Source organism: Oryctolagus cuniculus, chromosome 10 (assembly GCF_051225735.1).
Source record: "Oryctolagus cuniculus isolate XC-2025 breed Fujian yellow rabbit chromosome 10, ASM5122573v1, whole genome shotgun sequence".
Taxonomy (NCBI): domain Eukaryota; kingdom Metazoa; phylum Chordata; class Mammalia; order Lagomorpha; family Leporidae; genus Oryctolagus; species Oryctolagus cuniculus.
Window position 1 is genome coordinate 27548124 of NC_142876.1, and position 16109 is coordinate 27564232.

Consider the following 16109-nt stretch of genomic DNA (forward strand, 5'->3'; position numbering starts at 1 on the left):
AATGATGGCTGAAAACCCAAATTTATTGAAAAGTGGTGATTTTCACACTCAGAAGTTCCACACATTCCAAACAAGATAAACACACAGAGTTCTACAAATAGACACAGCAGAGTGAAAATGCTGAAAGCCAAAGGAGAACTCTTGACCGCCCAACTAGTGGAAAACATCTCTTATAAGGAAACGAGAGAGCTGATGAGTTCACAGAGGAAATAATAAAACCAGAAGGCAGTGGATTAAAAAAAAAAAATCAGCTAGGAATTCTATATCCAGCAAAGCCACCTTTTGAAAAAGGCCCAAATACTGGCCGGTGCCGCGGCTCAATAGGATATTCCTCTGCCTGCAGCACCGGCACACCAGGTTCGAGTCCCGGTCTGGGCTCTCTGCTGTGCCCGGGAGTGCAGTGGAGGATGGCCCAAGTGCTTGGGCCCTGCACCCGCATGGGAGACCAGGAGAAACACCTGGCTCCTGGCTTCGGATCAGCGCGATGCGACCGCCGCGGCGGCGGCCATTGGAGGGTGAGCCAACAGCAAAGGAAGACCTTTCTCTCTGTCTCTCACTGTCCACTCTGCCTGTCAAGAAAAAGAAAAAGGCAAAATACTTTCCCATAAAGACCAAAAATGGAGATAATTTGTTGCTATCAGACCTACAAGAAATACTAAAAGGGGTTTGCAGTAAGGTACAGTGGGTTAAGCTGCCACCTGTGACGCTGGCATCCCATGAGAACAGTGGCTCAAGCCCTAGAAGATCTCTCCCACCTTGTCTGCTTCTCCCTCTGTTAACTCTGCCTTTCAAATAAAGAATTCTTTAAGAAAAAAAAAATTAAAGGAGGTTCTTCAGTCTGAAAACAAGGGGCCCACACATGGTAATTCAAGGCCACAGTAGAAAAAGTACCAGTGGAGTTGCACTCTCTGCAGCTGAACACAAAGTTCTTTTGGGAAGGAAGTGCCAAGCAGCACCAGCTTTGACTGCACAGCCCTGAATCGGTACACAATTAGAACTCCCTCACTCCCCTCCACCGCCATCTGTCCAGTGGTCACCCAGTGACTCCATACTCCATCAGTCCTCCAAGTTTTGTGATCGCTTTTTGCTATCACAGTGTGGTCATAGACAACCTTGTGCATAAAAGGTGGTTATTTTTATTTCTGCAAGTATGAGGGGGTCTTCAAAGACTTCACGGAAAATGCATATCATCTTTTAATTCCACTCCCCACTAGCTTTGTGAAGTTCCCCTGCATTTCAGGACCGGGGTTTTGGTGTGGTGGTTTTGCAGAGCGTCCATGGAAGTCAGATTCACTGCGGACGGTTTTGGGAAGCAGGATGATGCTAAGACTGGTCATCGCAAGAAATTTCATCTCAAGGGGGTGCAGGCTGGCACATGACTAAAACTCCTATTAGGAAAAATCAGACTCAGTAAAGCCTGGATGCTGGGCTGTGGGTGTCAGGTCATTTCTGGGGTTTGGACAATGCCCGTATTTCCTTAGATTACAGAGTGGTCCTCTGCGTGCCAGGATCCATCATGGCCAGACTAATGTTCTGGGAAAGGGTTGACATTCAACAGCAGGGGCTGCTGCTTTTCACCCTCTCCAGGTGCCTGGGAAGCTGGGAGGTGGCAGAGCCTGACAGCCTCTTCTGATCTTCTCCGGGGTATGAAGCAAGGCTTTCTGGTGAGAGTGACACTCTGAGAGGCCAGCATGACAAGCGGGTTAACCTGCTGTGCCACAATGCAGGTCCTAACAGCACCAAATTCAGAAAGTGTCCAGGAAGTCAGCATTACGGTGTAGCAGGTTAAGCAGCCAGCTGCGACACTGGGCATCCCTTATGGGCACTGGCTCCTCCACTTCTGACCCAGCTCCCTGCTAATGTGTGGGGAAAAGTGGCAGCAGATGGCCCAAGTCCTTGGGCTCCTGCAGCCACTTGGGAGACCCAGATGAAGCTCCCAGCTTGTGGGGAGCAACTGGGAGCAACTCGGACTAGACTAAGTTACTGGAATTAAGACTTATTCTATGCATCTGCTCTCCCACAATATGGCGCTGGGAGAGGAGGAAACAGCTTCTACACAGCTGCCTCCAGTTCCACCAATAAGCAGCAGGACCTGCTCCTGATTGGAGGAGAGCAGCGTACTCGGCGTGTGGGTAGCAGAGTTGGGATTGGTGGAAGAGGACTATAAAGGAGGAGAGAGACAACATGCACCAGGAACATCTATCTGAAGGAACACCTGTGCAGCCCCCGAGAGAGCCGGCCGGGGGTGTGCCGCTCCCCCGCTGAAGTGGGGAAAGTGGCAGGGGGAACCGCCACGGAGGTGGAAGGGATAGTAGCCAACCCGGGAAGAACCAGCAGCAAACCCGGGAGGGCCGAGCAGACAAAAGAACAGCGCAGGGTCCTGTGTTGTTCCTCCACGAAGAGGGGGAGCGACATAATGGTGCCGTGACTCGGATATGAAGCCTAGGCAGGGTTTAGTGTCGTTCCTCCACGAAGAGGGGGAGCGACATAATGGTGCCGTGACTCGGATATGAAGCCTAGGCAGGGTTTAGTGTCGTTCCTCCATGACGAGGGGGAGCGACACCAGCTCCTTCCTGCCTTCAGCCTGGCCCAGCCCTGGCTGTTGTGGCCTCTTGGGGGAGTGAACCAACAGATGGAAGATCTCTCTCTGTAACCCTTCCAAATAAAATAATCTTAAAAAAAAAAAAAAAAAAAAGTTTTCTGTGCATACCCAACTTTAAAAAACAATGTCATCAAGCATTCTTTATGCATAGGAAAATTTTACTAAGAAAATATAAGAGCACAAATCTCATATCACAAAGGAGAAAAGACAATTCACATAATTTTAGACCAACCCCCTGCAACCACCTGTAACAAGCCAATCTAGTATAATATGCTCTACACAAGGCTTTCCCTTAACTAGCATTCCCATGAGCAACTACCACAAGACCGTTCATTCCATTATGTTGTCTTAAACACAAAGACGCAAAAGGCTAAACAATGGGGCATGCTGTGTGGCTTCCATGAGTAATGAATAGTTCGGCTGTTATCAAAGCAAATAATGAAAAATATCAATTGCAAAACTATGGACTTAATTTGAATTAATTTTAAAGGTCTTTAGGCAAAGAGTAACAAAACATTGGGCAGAGCATTTTTTGTTCAATATTTAGCTAAAATAGGTCTCTTCAGAAATTCCTTAGTTCTACACATACATTGTTACTTGTTTACTGTTCTCACCTTTTAATGGAAGGAGTTGTGTAAGCATATAATACAACAGATATCTAAAATATATCTTACAATACAAATGCACATTGACACAAAATACAATATATAAGCATAACTGAAACTGATTTGTACAGAAGTGACAGCAGTTGGTGGTTCTGTGATTATTAAATCAAAAGATGTTAGAACTGGCTGATAATCTTTGCCATAATTAATCAAACTCAAAACCAAATTTTATTTTATATATCCAATACTTAAGATGCTGAAGACTAACAAATAAGATTTGTGGTGTGTTTGAATTAAACATGAAAGCAGGGGCTGATACTGTGGCGTAGCATTTGTTAAGCCATCGCCTGCAGTGCTGGCATCCCATATGGGCACCGGTTCAAGACCTGGCTGCTCCACTTCCGATCCAGCTCTCTGCTATGGCTGGGAAAGCAGTGGAAGATGGCCCAAGTCCTTGGGCCCCTGCACCCGTGTAGGAGACCTGGAAGATGCTCCTGGCTTTGGATTGGCACAGCTCCAGCCATTGCAGCCAATTGGGGAGTGAAACAGAGGAGGGAAGACCTCTTTCCATGCCTCTCCTCCTCTCTCATTGTAACTCTGGCTTTCAAATAAATAAATAAATCTTAAAAAAAAAAAGATAAAACAAAACAAACAAACAAAAACAAATGAACAGGAAAAGCACATTTAAAAAAACTCACACTGATCTTAAAAGAAAGGTGATCAATTTTCTCTTGAAACAACAGTTCTTGAAGACATTACTCCCTCAGAGTGGAGTCTAAACTCAGAGCCCAGCTTCGCCAAAGGAGATCCTCTGGCAAGTCACTTACTCTCTCAGTGCCTGTCTTTGTAAAACAGGCAACAAAACTGAGTAACAGCAAGGATTAAATACGTAAGGTACCTGGAACACTCAGAACACCTGGCACACAGCAGGGACTGTCCAACACACTTAGCTTGTCATTAGTCACCACCCTACAAGAATACTTCAGAAATTTCATGGAAAAATGGAATTCAAAGATGTTGTAGTGTAAAAATTTTTTTAAATCCATGCATCATTTTTTGTCAAATACATTTTCTACAAGTGTCTTAAAGAATCTTTGTATGCCTGAGTTTCAATTTTTTTGAATCAAAATATTTGTATTATTCCACTCTCCACAAACTTTTTGAAGTACCTTTGTATATACCAAATCTGTGGGAGACAATTCAATGATGTAAGAATAATGTTTATTAGAATATACACTTAAACTTAGGAAAGAAGAAATACTTGTTCTAGAACATAAAAGGAAGCCCTGACAACTGAGTTTTTACATATGCATATTTTCACACCTATAAATCTCCCTTAGTCTTAAAATTAGAAAAGCATGATGAATTTAGGAAAACCTTCCAAACAGCAAAGTGGCAGATAAGCTTTCACTTGGAAAAAACATTAAATATGAAATATTTAATAGCTATATTAAAAACTTCATTTGTACGTAAAATGCTACCTACCAAAAGGTATCATGTATTCAAGTCATTTGATTCCATGGATATATTTCATGCAGCTAAACTATGAACAGCTTTCTCTTTGAGAGGCACAATTTTCCTTATCCAAGAAAGGAAAATAATTGTTTTAAAAATCTAAGCACTACTTTATCTAAGTAACTCTGACAAGCATTAAGGGAATTATGAAATAAGAGTCATGTCCTAAATAACCCACTCCAGTTTACTGAAATTTCAAACAAAGCACTGGGTTTTCTCTCTGCTTAATGAAAAAGTTTAATTCTGATTTCAGGAAAGGGGGAACTTTTCTGTAGTTGAATTATCTTGAATATTTTAAGTATGTTACCATAGATCAGCTGTAGAGGCTTCATTTTAACCCTCACAGGAACAACGCATGTATCACAAATGAGTTGAGAGCCAAAGTAGGTAAGGAACCTGGGCCATTTTCTGTAGCTGGCAGGGGCCTGCACCTCAACACAGGGCCTTGTCTTGGATGGAAATGCAGCTGTGCAGCTATTTCATCCTTCGACTGCCCTTTACATGGAATCCAGCAGGGCTCTGAGATTTATGTTAATACTCTCATGTAGTAAAGATCCTCCAAAGAGCTGATTCCATTTTGGTGAGTGAACAGAACTCTGAAGATATTTAAGAGAATGAAGAAGGCTTCCCTGAGGGGCACTGAGAAAGAGGCCTCAGCGGACTTGGAGGAAGTGGGTACTCCCCACCCTCCTCTCCCCTGCCCCTGGGCACTTTCTGTTATCTGGGAACAGCAAATTACCCTCCACACTCCTTACTGTGTTTTGCTCTTAATTCATCACCAATTCTTCTGCAAAAATTGTCAAATCCTCTTTCTCCAGAGGCTGGCAATGGACAGAAAGGAAGGACAAAGCATAGAATTAATAGCAAACAAATGCCCACTGGCAGGTGGTCTTTACGAATCAAAACAGGTTGCTAGGTTTCATCTAAGCATGCTACAAATCTGTCATTCACAATGAAACAGTATTCTAGTTTTTATTTTCAGAAACATCTAAAGTTTTATTAATTTTTGTCCTTATAAATATCTTTAAAAATGAAACTAACAAAACTGGATGAAAACAACTATGTGTGAAAACCTAACTTCAGTTGATCCTTACCATTTAAAGTGAGGGGTTTACTACATAAGCACTAATTTAAACTGCACACCACACCCAGGGCTCTGGAGCACTGCCTCTCTGGGGTGATCCTGGACCAGCAGCAGGGACACCACCTGGGAGCATGTCAGAAATTCAGACTGTCAGGCCCCGCCCACAGCCCCTGCACCACCAGCTCTCCAGACGATTCCAGCAGGGCTTTAAGGCAGTGGTCATGAGGACAGGAGGGGGGATCTGAGGCATCTTCACTTTAAAGGTTCACAGGGATGCTGAGGCAACCACTTGGTAATGAAGCCATCCCTGGGGCCAGCTCTGTGCGTAGCAGGTGAAGCTACCACCTGCAGTGCCAGCATCCCATATAGGAGCTGGTTCAAATTCCAGCTGCTCCACTTCAGATCCAGATCTCTGCTATGGCTTTGGAAAGAAGTGGAAGATGGCCAAATTCTTTGGGGCCCTGCACCCACACGGGAGACATAGAAGCAGCTCCTGGCTCCTGACTTTGGATCAGCGCAGCTCCAGCCATTGCGGCCAACTGTGGAATGAACCAGCGGATGGAAGACCTCTCTCTCTCCCTCTGCCTCTCCTTCTTTCTCTGTATAACTCAAATAAATAAATAAATATTTTTTTAAAAAGCCATCATTTTATTAAAAATATTTTAACCAAAAAAACTTCCCCTTTATTGTCAAAAAACCTTACCCTCATTAGTTATCCATGTTTCATACTACAGGTGGTGGCAGAGAGTAACATGTATTATTTTTCCTACTCAGTAATTACTAACAAACTCATCTACAGAATTTCTTCTTTATTAAAAAGAATGTAAGAGAGGTTCCATTGCTGTTCTTTAAAACAATTACCTTCTTGATCAGTACAAGCTCCCATAGAAGGCACAAATGTTTTAGTTTCTTTTCCAATGTGAGGCCATTAATGGCCTCCTACTCCTGTCTTTTCAATGTTAATAATTCCTGCCTGCACTCTTTGCTTAAATATTAAAATATTTAAATTTAATTTACATCCAATATTTAATAGCTAATATGCTGATTCATAAATAACAATGAAAATAGGTAGTTCTTTATGCAAAGCTAAGAAATATTAAAATTTTAATCTTAAACAGATTAAATGCCATTTAGTTTATTTTTTCCCACTAAGCAATTTAATAATTTCCATTAAAGGCTATACTAGTGATATTTAACAAGCAAGTATCTGAGTTGAGTTACTCTAATTCTGCAGATGTTTCTGTCTTCAATAAGCACTAGCAGAAAACAATACAACAATTATACTTGTAATTCTAAATTAAAACCAAAATTTTCTCAGGGGTGATCTTGTCTTGATACAGGTAACATGAAAAACAAAAATCTTCCTTTTAAAGAAGCTTGTGACCTCGCTCCTTATTTTGTGAAACAGATTTCTGACTACTCATCTGCTACACTGGTTATCCAACTGCATTTCCTACACTCCAAATGGCAATGCCATTCCACGCATCCTTAACTATAAATCACTTTCTAAATTATTACTCACGTCTTTACAGAAAGAAGGGATGAGTAAGCCCCTTTCCTCCTGCAGAGAAACAGCGATACTGTGCATGCTGATAGGTGCCTCTGAATGGCTATCATTATTTGAGAATGAGCATATTTAAAAGTTCTGTTCACTTGAAGCAATCCTGATAGGGAGGTATTACTGCAATTTGACTCTGTTTCAAAATGCTCCTGGATTTTTAGAACTCTCCCATTTGTAAGCCACAGAAAATCTGGTTTCTGCCAATTATTATGAAATTTACTGGAACTAAATATGGCATTTCCTAGCCTGAACATCTATTTAATCCATCCCCACTTTGTTCCAAAGTAATTTTGATGGTTTTAAAAAAAAATTTAAGTTCACCTTCACTGGAGAGTCATCATCACTGATGATATTAAGGAATGTATCACAGGAACACTGCCAGTCACTCAAGTCACAGAGCGCTGCTGCGGGGGGGGGGGGGGGGACAGCGCCCTGCTGACACTCACAGAGCGCTGCTGCGGGGGGACAGCGCCCTGCTGACACTCAGCTCGCTTAGGCCTGAAACACGACTCGCTTATTTTTTAAAAGCCATATCAGGTTAGTCATTATGACAGGCATACTAAAATCAACTAGAAGTGAAGAAAACGAAAATACGTTTTTCCTAATAAGCAAACCTAAATTTCTAGCTGGGCAACAAGGCAGCATAACTGAAACAACTAAACTTATTATTTTTATTAAATAAAAGTGATTTTTATATACTGTTGAAAATTACTTTTGTTGAAAGGCAGCAATAGTTATTGATACTTTCTTATAATGGTATACAGTTAAGCCTTGATTTGGTTCCAGAAAATAAATAGGGTGAATTTTTCATCTTTCCCTATATCTGTCTACCACAAAGGAATTTCAGAGCATGAATGTAAAATGAAGCAGATACAAAAGAACAATTTTAGATACTAACAATTCTTCCTTGGAATGTGGTTTGTTTTCAAAATTCTGTATTCCGATGTACAGAGGCAAATTTCCATTACAGAAGCCCTAAAAGAACTGGGTGAGAGACGATTATTACCTGCAATAGTAAATGCACTGGCAAGCATGAAGAAGAGTGCAAGTGAAGATGTTCACAGATATATCTGTAACAGCTCTTGGGTGTGCCATGGGCTACAAATTAGAATTAATGTAGGGTACTGGTGGGCATTAACAATACAGTCAACACATCCACTCCCCAACAGATGGGCGACCCAATGGGAAAAACAGAAGTCACGCAAAGGGGTGGGGGTGAGGGAGAATGAAACACAGAGAACACCGTAAGTCTGAGAACACTGCAGCTTTCTGCTTGGACAGAAGGGCTCTCTGACGCACGGGAGTATTTATGCATCAGTGGGAGGGCTCCGATTCTGTTATCTGGGGAGGCCGGGACGCAGATTCTGGCCATTCATACACATCCGGGAGCAGGGAATCGTATTCACTTCGCCATATCCTTTCTTTAATATACTGGGCCTTGTCTTCAGGTTCTGGGTATCGGAATGCCATTTTATTAGCATACAGGTATTCTGTAATCTGAAAAATAATTAAGATTATTGTGTAGGCACCAAATACACCTATTAGAGAAAGTACTATTATAACATAAGGAATTGAGTGTAGAAGAAAGGCATTTTTATTAAAAATAAAGATACTATTTGACATACTTGTAAACTATGCAAAGTTTAAAAGATGAAATAAAAATCAACTGTAACCTCATGAAAAATTTGACATGTTCTAGTCAACAGAATTATTAGCAGTTCCCTAATATTTCAGTCTAACAAACAAATTTAAGTTCTACTGCATCATCTCCCCCTCCTCCTCTCTCTCCCTCTCTCCCCCTCCCCCTCTGTCCTTCTCTCCCTCCCCCTCTCTCCCCCCCTCCCCCTCTGTCCTTCTCTCCCTCTCCCTCTCCCCCTCCCTCCCTCTCTCCCTCTCTTCTTCCCTCTCCCTCTCTCCCTCTCCCTCCCTCTCTCCCTCTATCTCTCTCTCTCCCTCCCCTCCGCTCCTCTCGAACTCTCTCTCCCTCCCCCTCTCCCTCTCTCTCCCTCCCTCCCTCTCTCCCTCCTTCCCTCCCTCCCTCTCTCCCTCTCTCTCTCTCTCCCTCTTGGGGCAAACATGAAGCCCTGCCTACTCCCCTGCCCTATTTTCCCCTTTGCTCTTAGAAAGCAACACCTTTTGCTACCAGGTAATGTGGTTTCATGCAAAGTTGCAAGTTTGTTTTTTAATACAAAAAAGTGACAGAAAACATTTGTTCAACAGTATAGAACAGACAAGAAAATACTGAATGAACATAATGGGAAATATAAAGTACCAAATATCAATGGACATTATGCACACTTTAATAATTAAAACACAAGGGCATGCATTTAGCCTAGTGGTTAAGACACCTGTTTCCCACATCTGAATGCCTGGGTTTTATTCCCTGCTCCTGCTTCTGATTCCAGCTTTCTGCCATTGCAGAGCCTGGAAGGCTGTATGGTGGCTCAAGTAATGAGGTTCTTCCTCCACTGGAGGGTATCTGAATTGAGTTCTGGGTTTCTGGCTTAAGAAGTGAACAATAGACAGGAGAGAAGAAAGATGAGAAACAATTTTTGCCTATTAAATGTAGAGGATTTAAAAAAGAATTTTTAAGTTATGGCAAAAGTGTGGGAAAAGACATACCCATAACTGGTATTATGGAATTCAGTACATTTTTCTAAGAGATGTTGGGCAATATGTTTCAAAAGCCTTAAGCACATTAACACCTTTTGCTTTTATGACTGGAACATAAGGAAAAACCATCACAAATACACATAAAGATTATCTGTGAGGATGTTCACTATGGTGTTATTTCTAATAAGAAAGTAAAAAACACTTAGATGTCCAAAAATAGAAAAATGGCTAAATCAGGCTGTACTAACAAAGGGAATATCATGCATGAGAATAATGATTCACATAGAAAAAGTTTATAATACTTTTAAGTGGAAAAAAGTACAGTGAGAAATCAGTTATAAGAACAGGCTAGGGCTGGCGCTGTGGCATGGCGGGTAAAGCCACCACCTATGGTGCTGACATCCCATATGGGTGCCATTCGAGACCCGGCTGCTCCACTTCCAATCCAGCTCTCTTCTATGGGCCTGGGAAAGCAGTAGAAGATGGCCCAATTCCTTGGGCCCCTGCATAGCATGGGAGACCTGGAAGAAGCTCCTGGTTCCTAGTTTCAGATTGGCGCAGCTCCAGCCATTGCAGCCATCTGTGGAGTGAACCAGTGGGTGAAAGATCTCTCTCTCTTACTGCCTCTGCCTCTCTGTAACTCTGCCTTTCAAATAATAAATAGATCTTAAAAAAAAAAAGTCAAAGTTGATGTGTGTGTGTGTGTGTGTGTGTGTGTATGCTTACAAAGAAGATTTTTGGCAACAAAAGCCAAAATAATAATGTGTGTTATATTCTCATAGGAAGAACATGGATCACTGAAAATTTCTTCTTTGCATACTTCCAAATGTTTCAAAACTATCTAGTTGATTTGTATTACTTGCATAAGGAAATGTCATTAAACTTTATGTAAAGTGGTAGATTACTACTTACTTTAATAGCAATGTTAACAGAAACTTCCTGAATATTGGCAAGGGGTGGGTAAAGTCTCCCTTGAGCTAGCTCTTCATCCGTCAATTGACTTGTCAGTGCCTGAAGAAAAAAATGGCATTTAACAATTATTTATTTAAATAACAGAGAAAGGGACATAGTAAAATGGAGAAAGCATTAGAAAAACAGAATACACATTTCTTCCTTCTTACAAGAATACACTAAGCCACTGCAGAAATTAAAACTACTTACCACTAAATAATAAATGACCAGACTTAGATTTTATAATATAGTCCACTTAATACATACAAGGCTTGACTTAATTACTACAACTACGGTGAAAATAGACATTAGTATCTGTATTAACATGAGTTCTTCAGAACTGATATCTCAGAGTCTGCCAGCATTCCAAATAAGACCAGCACCTGTCCATTAAAAACAGGCAAAGAGCTGCATTTTATCTCTGCTGCTACAATGTTATATTCCGATATATATGATACAAGTATAGTCTAAGCATTATGAAGGGATTCAAAGCTTCCAATCAAATATTTAAAGTTATGATTTAAAGAGATTAATTTCATAAGGATAGATAGGCAAATCAAAAAAGTAATGTATGGGTAGCTTTCTTTTCATTAGTAAGGTAGATTTAACTCATTCTCTCTCTGCTTTTAATCTTTTATTTATTTATTTATTTATTTTTTGACAGGCAGAGTGGACAGCTCTGCCTATCACATAAATAAAAGCTTAAAAAATATCAAATAGCTTTCCTCAATTTAGCTTTTATACTTTTCAAAATTACAAGTGCATAAAATCCATCGATGCTTAATACAGAAAACATGTTTCCAGCCCACCTCTAGCCTCTACTTCTTGCTCTAGGAAAGGAACTGTTTTTAATTCTATTAACTGGCTTTAATATTTATCTCATTTAACTCATTCTCTCTCTGCTTTTAATCTTTTTTTTTTTTTTTTTGACAGGCAGAGTGGACAGTGAGAGAGAGAGACGGAGAGAAAGGTCTTCCTTTGCCGTTGGTTCACCCTCCAATGGCCGCCACGGCCGGCGCGCTGCGGCCGGCGCACTGCGGCCGGCGCACCGCGCTGATCCGATGGCAGGAGCCAGGTACTTCTCCTGGTCTCCCATGGGGTGCAGGGCCCAAGCACTCGGGCCATCCTCCACTGCACTCCCGGGCCACAGCAGAGAGCTGGCCTGGAAGAGGGGAAACCGGGACAGAATCCGGTGCCCCGACCGGGACTAGAACCCGGTGTGCCGGCGCCGCAAAGCGGAGGATTAGCCTAGTGAGCTGCGGCACTGGCCTGCTTTTAATCTTTAGATCCATTCATCTTTAGAGTAATTCGTCCCTTATAAAATAAATGAGAATATTTATAACATTTACCTTTGCAGCTTCTAGGAAAATACTGTCACTGATATGACGGGTGTGACAGAGAATAACCGCTAAAGCCACACCTAGAACAGATTTTAAACAGTTTATTTAGTAAAGTCACTTTCCAAATGAAAGGAGTCAAATCCCTGTATTGAAGCAAATAAATGGTAAGCAACCCCCATCCCAAACAGCTCCCCAATGGAAAATTGAAGTCCAAGTTAAAATCAAGTCAGAGACCCATGTTAACCATTACAATTCTTATTCACTAAAGAGATAATTTTAGAAATACCAAATAGGGGCAGGCACTGTGTAAAGCCGCCGTCAGCAGTGCCGGCATCCCGTATGAGAGCTGGTTAGAGCCGGTGCCTTCACTTCCAATCCAGCTCTCTGCTATGACCTGGGAGAGCAGTGGGAGATGGCCCAAGTCCTTGGGACCTTGCACCTGCATGGGAGACCTGGAAGAAGCTGCTGGCTCCTGGCTTCAGATTGGCTCAGCTCCGGCCATTGGGGCCAACTGGGGAGTGAGCCAGCAGATGAAAGACCTCTCTCTCTCTCTCTTTCTCTCTGCCTATAAAATAAATAAAAGCTTAAAAAATATCAAATAGCTTTCCTCAATTTAGCTTTTATACTTTTCAAAATTACAAGTGCATAAAATCCATCGATGCTTAATACAGAAAAACATGTTTCCAGCCCACCTCTAGCCTCTACTTCTTGCTCTAGGAAAGCAACTGCTTTTAATTCTATTAACTGGCTTTAATATTTATCTCTTACTTTTAAATAACCTGCTTATATTTCTTCTGGTTTTTGAGTTTTAGACGTCATGGACACTTTCCTGTAGAAAATAATCACTTAGCTCTCTTTTTTTAAGGACTTGGGCCATGGTCCACTGCTTTCACAGGTGTCCCAAATGGTGTCTTAACCACTGCATCAGACAACCGTCTCTGCTGTAGATTTCAACTGTTTCTCTGTTTTTCAAAATCACATGGCATTAGTGTTATGCTCTGCATACATAAATAACCTCCATTTTGTTTCATCTATATTCTGACAAATTTTTTGTTCTTAATTCCTTTCTCCATCTCTAAACTTGTATCTGGGATTATCTCTTTTGCCTGAGGAACAAAATACCCCTTCCTTTCGTATAGGTCTGCAGGCGATGAATCCCATTTCTTGCTTTTCTGAGAATGTCTTCGTGCTGCCTAATCCCTGGAAGATATTTTCACTGTACACTGAATTCTGGGTTGGCAAGCATCTCCTACGAGCAGCATAAGCAGATCACTGCTCTTGGCATCAGTGTTGTTGCGGTGACAGCTGAAGTCTAACAGGTGCTTCTTTAAAGCAAATCTTTTTGTTTTGGCCACTTTAATATCCTTCTCTTGCTGGGACTTACTGAACCCTCACCATGGTGCTTCTAAATGTAAATTTCTTTATGCTTATCCTGTCTGGGTTTCTGTGTTCCTCAATGCTGACTGTCATTTATCAGTTCAAAGAAATTCTTAGTCATGAGGCCTGTAAACGTTGTCTATGCTCACTCTCACTCTCATTTTCTTCTAGAATTTCAATGATATATTTACTGATTAATGGCATACTCATACCAATTTGTATTTTGCTTCCTATTTCTGTGCTTCATCCTGTATTTTTGTGAGGTTTCTTGCAACTGATTAATTTTCTTTGGTTTAATTTGCTGTAAATCTCTTTCATTCAGTATTTTATTTAGATTCTTGTACTTGAAAATTCTACTGGCACCTGGCTGATGCTTTCAATTTTGGCTTTTATCTATAAATATAATAAGGATATTATTTCACTGTATTTGCCTTATATCTAGAGTTTCAGTGTATCTGTCTTGTTATTTCTGCTGTCTTGTACTGTCACATGGCTTGTATTTGAAAATTTATTTATCTATTTTTGACAGGCAGAGTTAGACAGTGAGAGAGAGAGACAGAGAGAAAGGTCTTCCTTCCATTGGTTCACTCCCCAAATGGCCGCTATGACCAGTACACCGCGCCTATCTGAAGCCAGGAGCCAGGCACTTCCTCCTGGTCTCCTATGCGGGTGCAGGGCCCAAGCACTTGGGCCATCCTCCACTGCACTCCCTGGCCACAGCAGAGAGCTGGACTGGAAGAGGAGCAACTGGGACAGAATCCGGTGCCCCAACCAGGACTAGAACCCAGGGTACCGGCGCCGCAGGCGGAGGATTAGCCTAGTGAGCCACGGCGCCAGCCTGAAAATTTTCTTAAAGTAGTTTGAGGGTTGGAGAGTGTTATCTTCTTTCAGAGAAGAGTTCTGTTTGTTCTGTTGGGCACTTGTGGGAACTGACAGTCCAGAAGAAAGGCTTGAGATTTTCTAGATCACCCACTGCTGCTGCAAACAATTCATTTCAAGGGCTTCAGCCCAGAGTGGGTGGCCATTTACTACAATCTTTGACAAGGTGCCAACCTTGTCCCTCCTTCAAGAAAAGCCCAATTTTACTTTTTGGCCACTTTCTCCAGATCCTTAAGTGCTTTTAGTGCAAACCTGGCACTGAATGCGGGCCTGCCTCTTGGGAGGTCTAGCCCTCTGCCTATCTTGACCTGGAATCCTCCAATATTTCAACTGAGTCAATACCTTTTGATCCTTTAAAGTTTTATTTTTTAAATTATTTCATCCAGTTGTTACAGTTGCTGAACTACATAATTTAAACATTATCAAAGCCTTAGGTTTTTTTTTGTTTTTGTTTTTGTTTTTTACAGGCAGAGTAGACAGTGAGAGAGAGACACAGAGAGAAAGGTCTTCCTTTGCCGTTGGTTCACCCTCCAATGGCCGCCACGGCCGGCGCAACACGCAGATCCAAAGGCAGAAGCCAGGTACTTCTCCTGGTCTCCCATGGGGTGCAGGGCCCAAGCACCTGGGCCATCCTCCACTGCACTCCCTGGCCACAGCAGAGAGCTGGCCTGGAAGAGGGGCAACCGGGACAGAATCCGGTGCCCCGACCGGAACTAGAACCCGGTGTGCTGGTGCCGCAAGGCGGAGGATTAGCCTAGTGAGTCGCGGCGCTGGCCTAGGTCATTATTTTTTTAAAAGATTTATTTGAAAGGCAGAATTACAGAGAGGCAGAGGCAGAGAGAAGTCTTCCACCTGCTGGTTCACTTCCCAGATGGCCACAATGGCAGGAGCTGGGTCGATCTGAAGCCAGGAGCCAGGAGCTTCTTCCAGGTCTCCGCAGAAGGGAGAGGGGCCCAAACACCTGGGTCATCTTCTACTGCTTTTCCAGGCCAGAACAGAGAGCTGGATTGGAAGTGGAGCAGCTGGGCCTCAAACTGGCTCCTGTATGGGAAGCTGGCACTGCAAGTGGCAGCTTTACCTGCTACGCCATGGAGCTGGCCCAGCTAGGTCATTTTTTATGTCTACATCTATAGTGCAAATAATTTTTATTAATGAGGTTAGGATTTTAAAGTGTTTTGCAAAAGCAATCAACTGCCAGATTCCTTAACAGTCAAATATAAAAAATGGCTTTATTAACATCAGCAACATAGTATTTTCTTCCATGTTCTCATGCCATAAAAATATTATCAGATGAAAAAGACAGATTTTGAACCATGTCAAGTTCTAAAAAGAGATTACTGACGATGAGAGTTTCTATTACAGATACTGGGTGTCAATAGACAACCATAGGGGATGGCACTGTGGCATAGCAGGTAAAGCTGCTTCTTACAGTGCCGGCATCCCATGTGGGCACCGGTTAGAGTCCCAGCTGCTCCACTTCTGATCCAGCTCTCTGCTATGGCCTGGGAAAGCAGCAGAGGATGGCCCAAGTATTTGGGCCCCTGCACCCACATGGGAGACCTGAAAGAGGCTCCTGGCTTTG

General features: G+C 42.3%; 1 protein-coding gene across 5 annotated transcripts in view; it reads right to left on the reverse strand.

Annotated features, from left to right (window-relative positions):
• Positions 1 to 2742: 2742 nt before the first annotated feature.
• Positions 2743 to 16109, reverse strand: part of ME2 (malic enzyme 2) — a 77544-nt gene continuing 64177 nt past the window's right edge. For all 5 annotated transcript variants that reach the window (XM_089305735.1, XM_089305733.1, XM_089305734.1 and 2 more), the window contains 3 exons: positions 12281 to 12351; positions 10893 to 10991; positions 2743 to 8864 (listed from right to left, as the gene is read on the reverse strand). In XM_089305735.1, the coding sequence (XP_089161861.1) occupies positions 8682 to 8864; positions 10893 to 10991; positions 12281 to 12351 (353 nt within the window). In that variant the 3' untranslated portion in view covers positions 2743 to 8681. The remainder of the gene's footprint in view (positions 8865 to 10892; positions 10992 to 12280; positions 12352 to 16109) is intronic.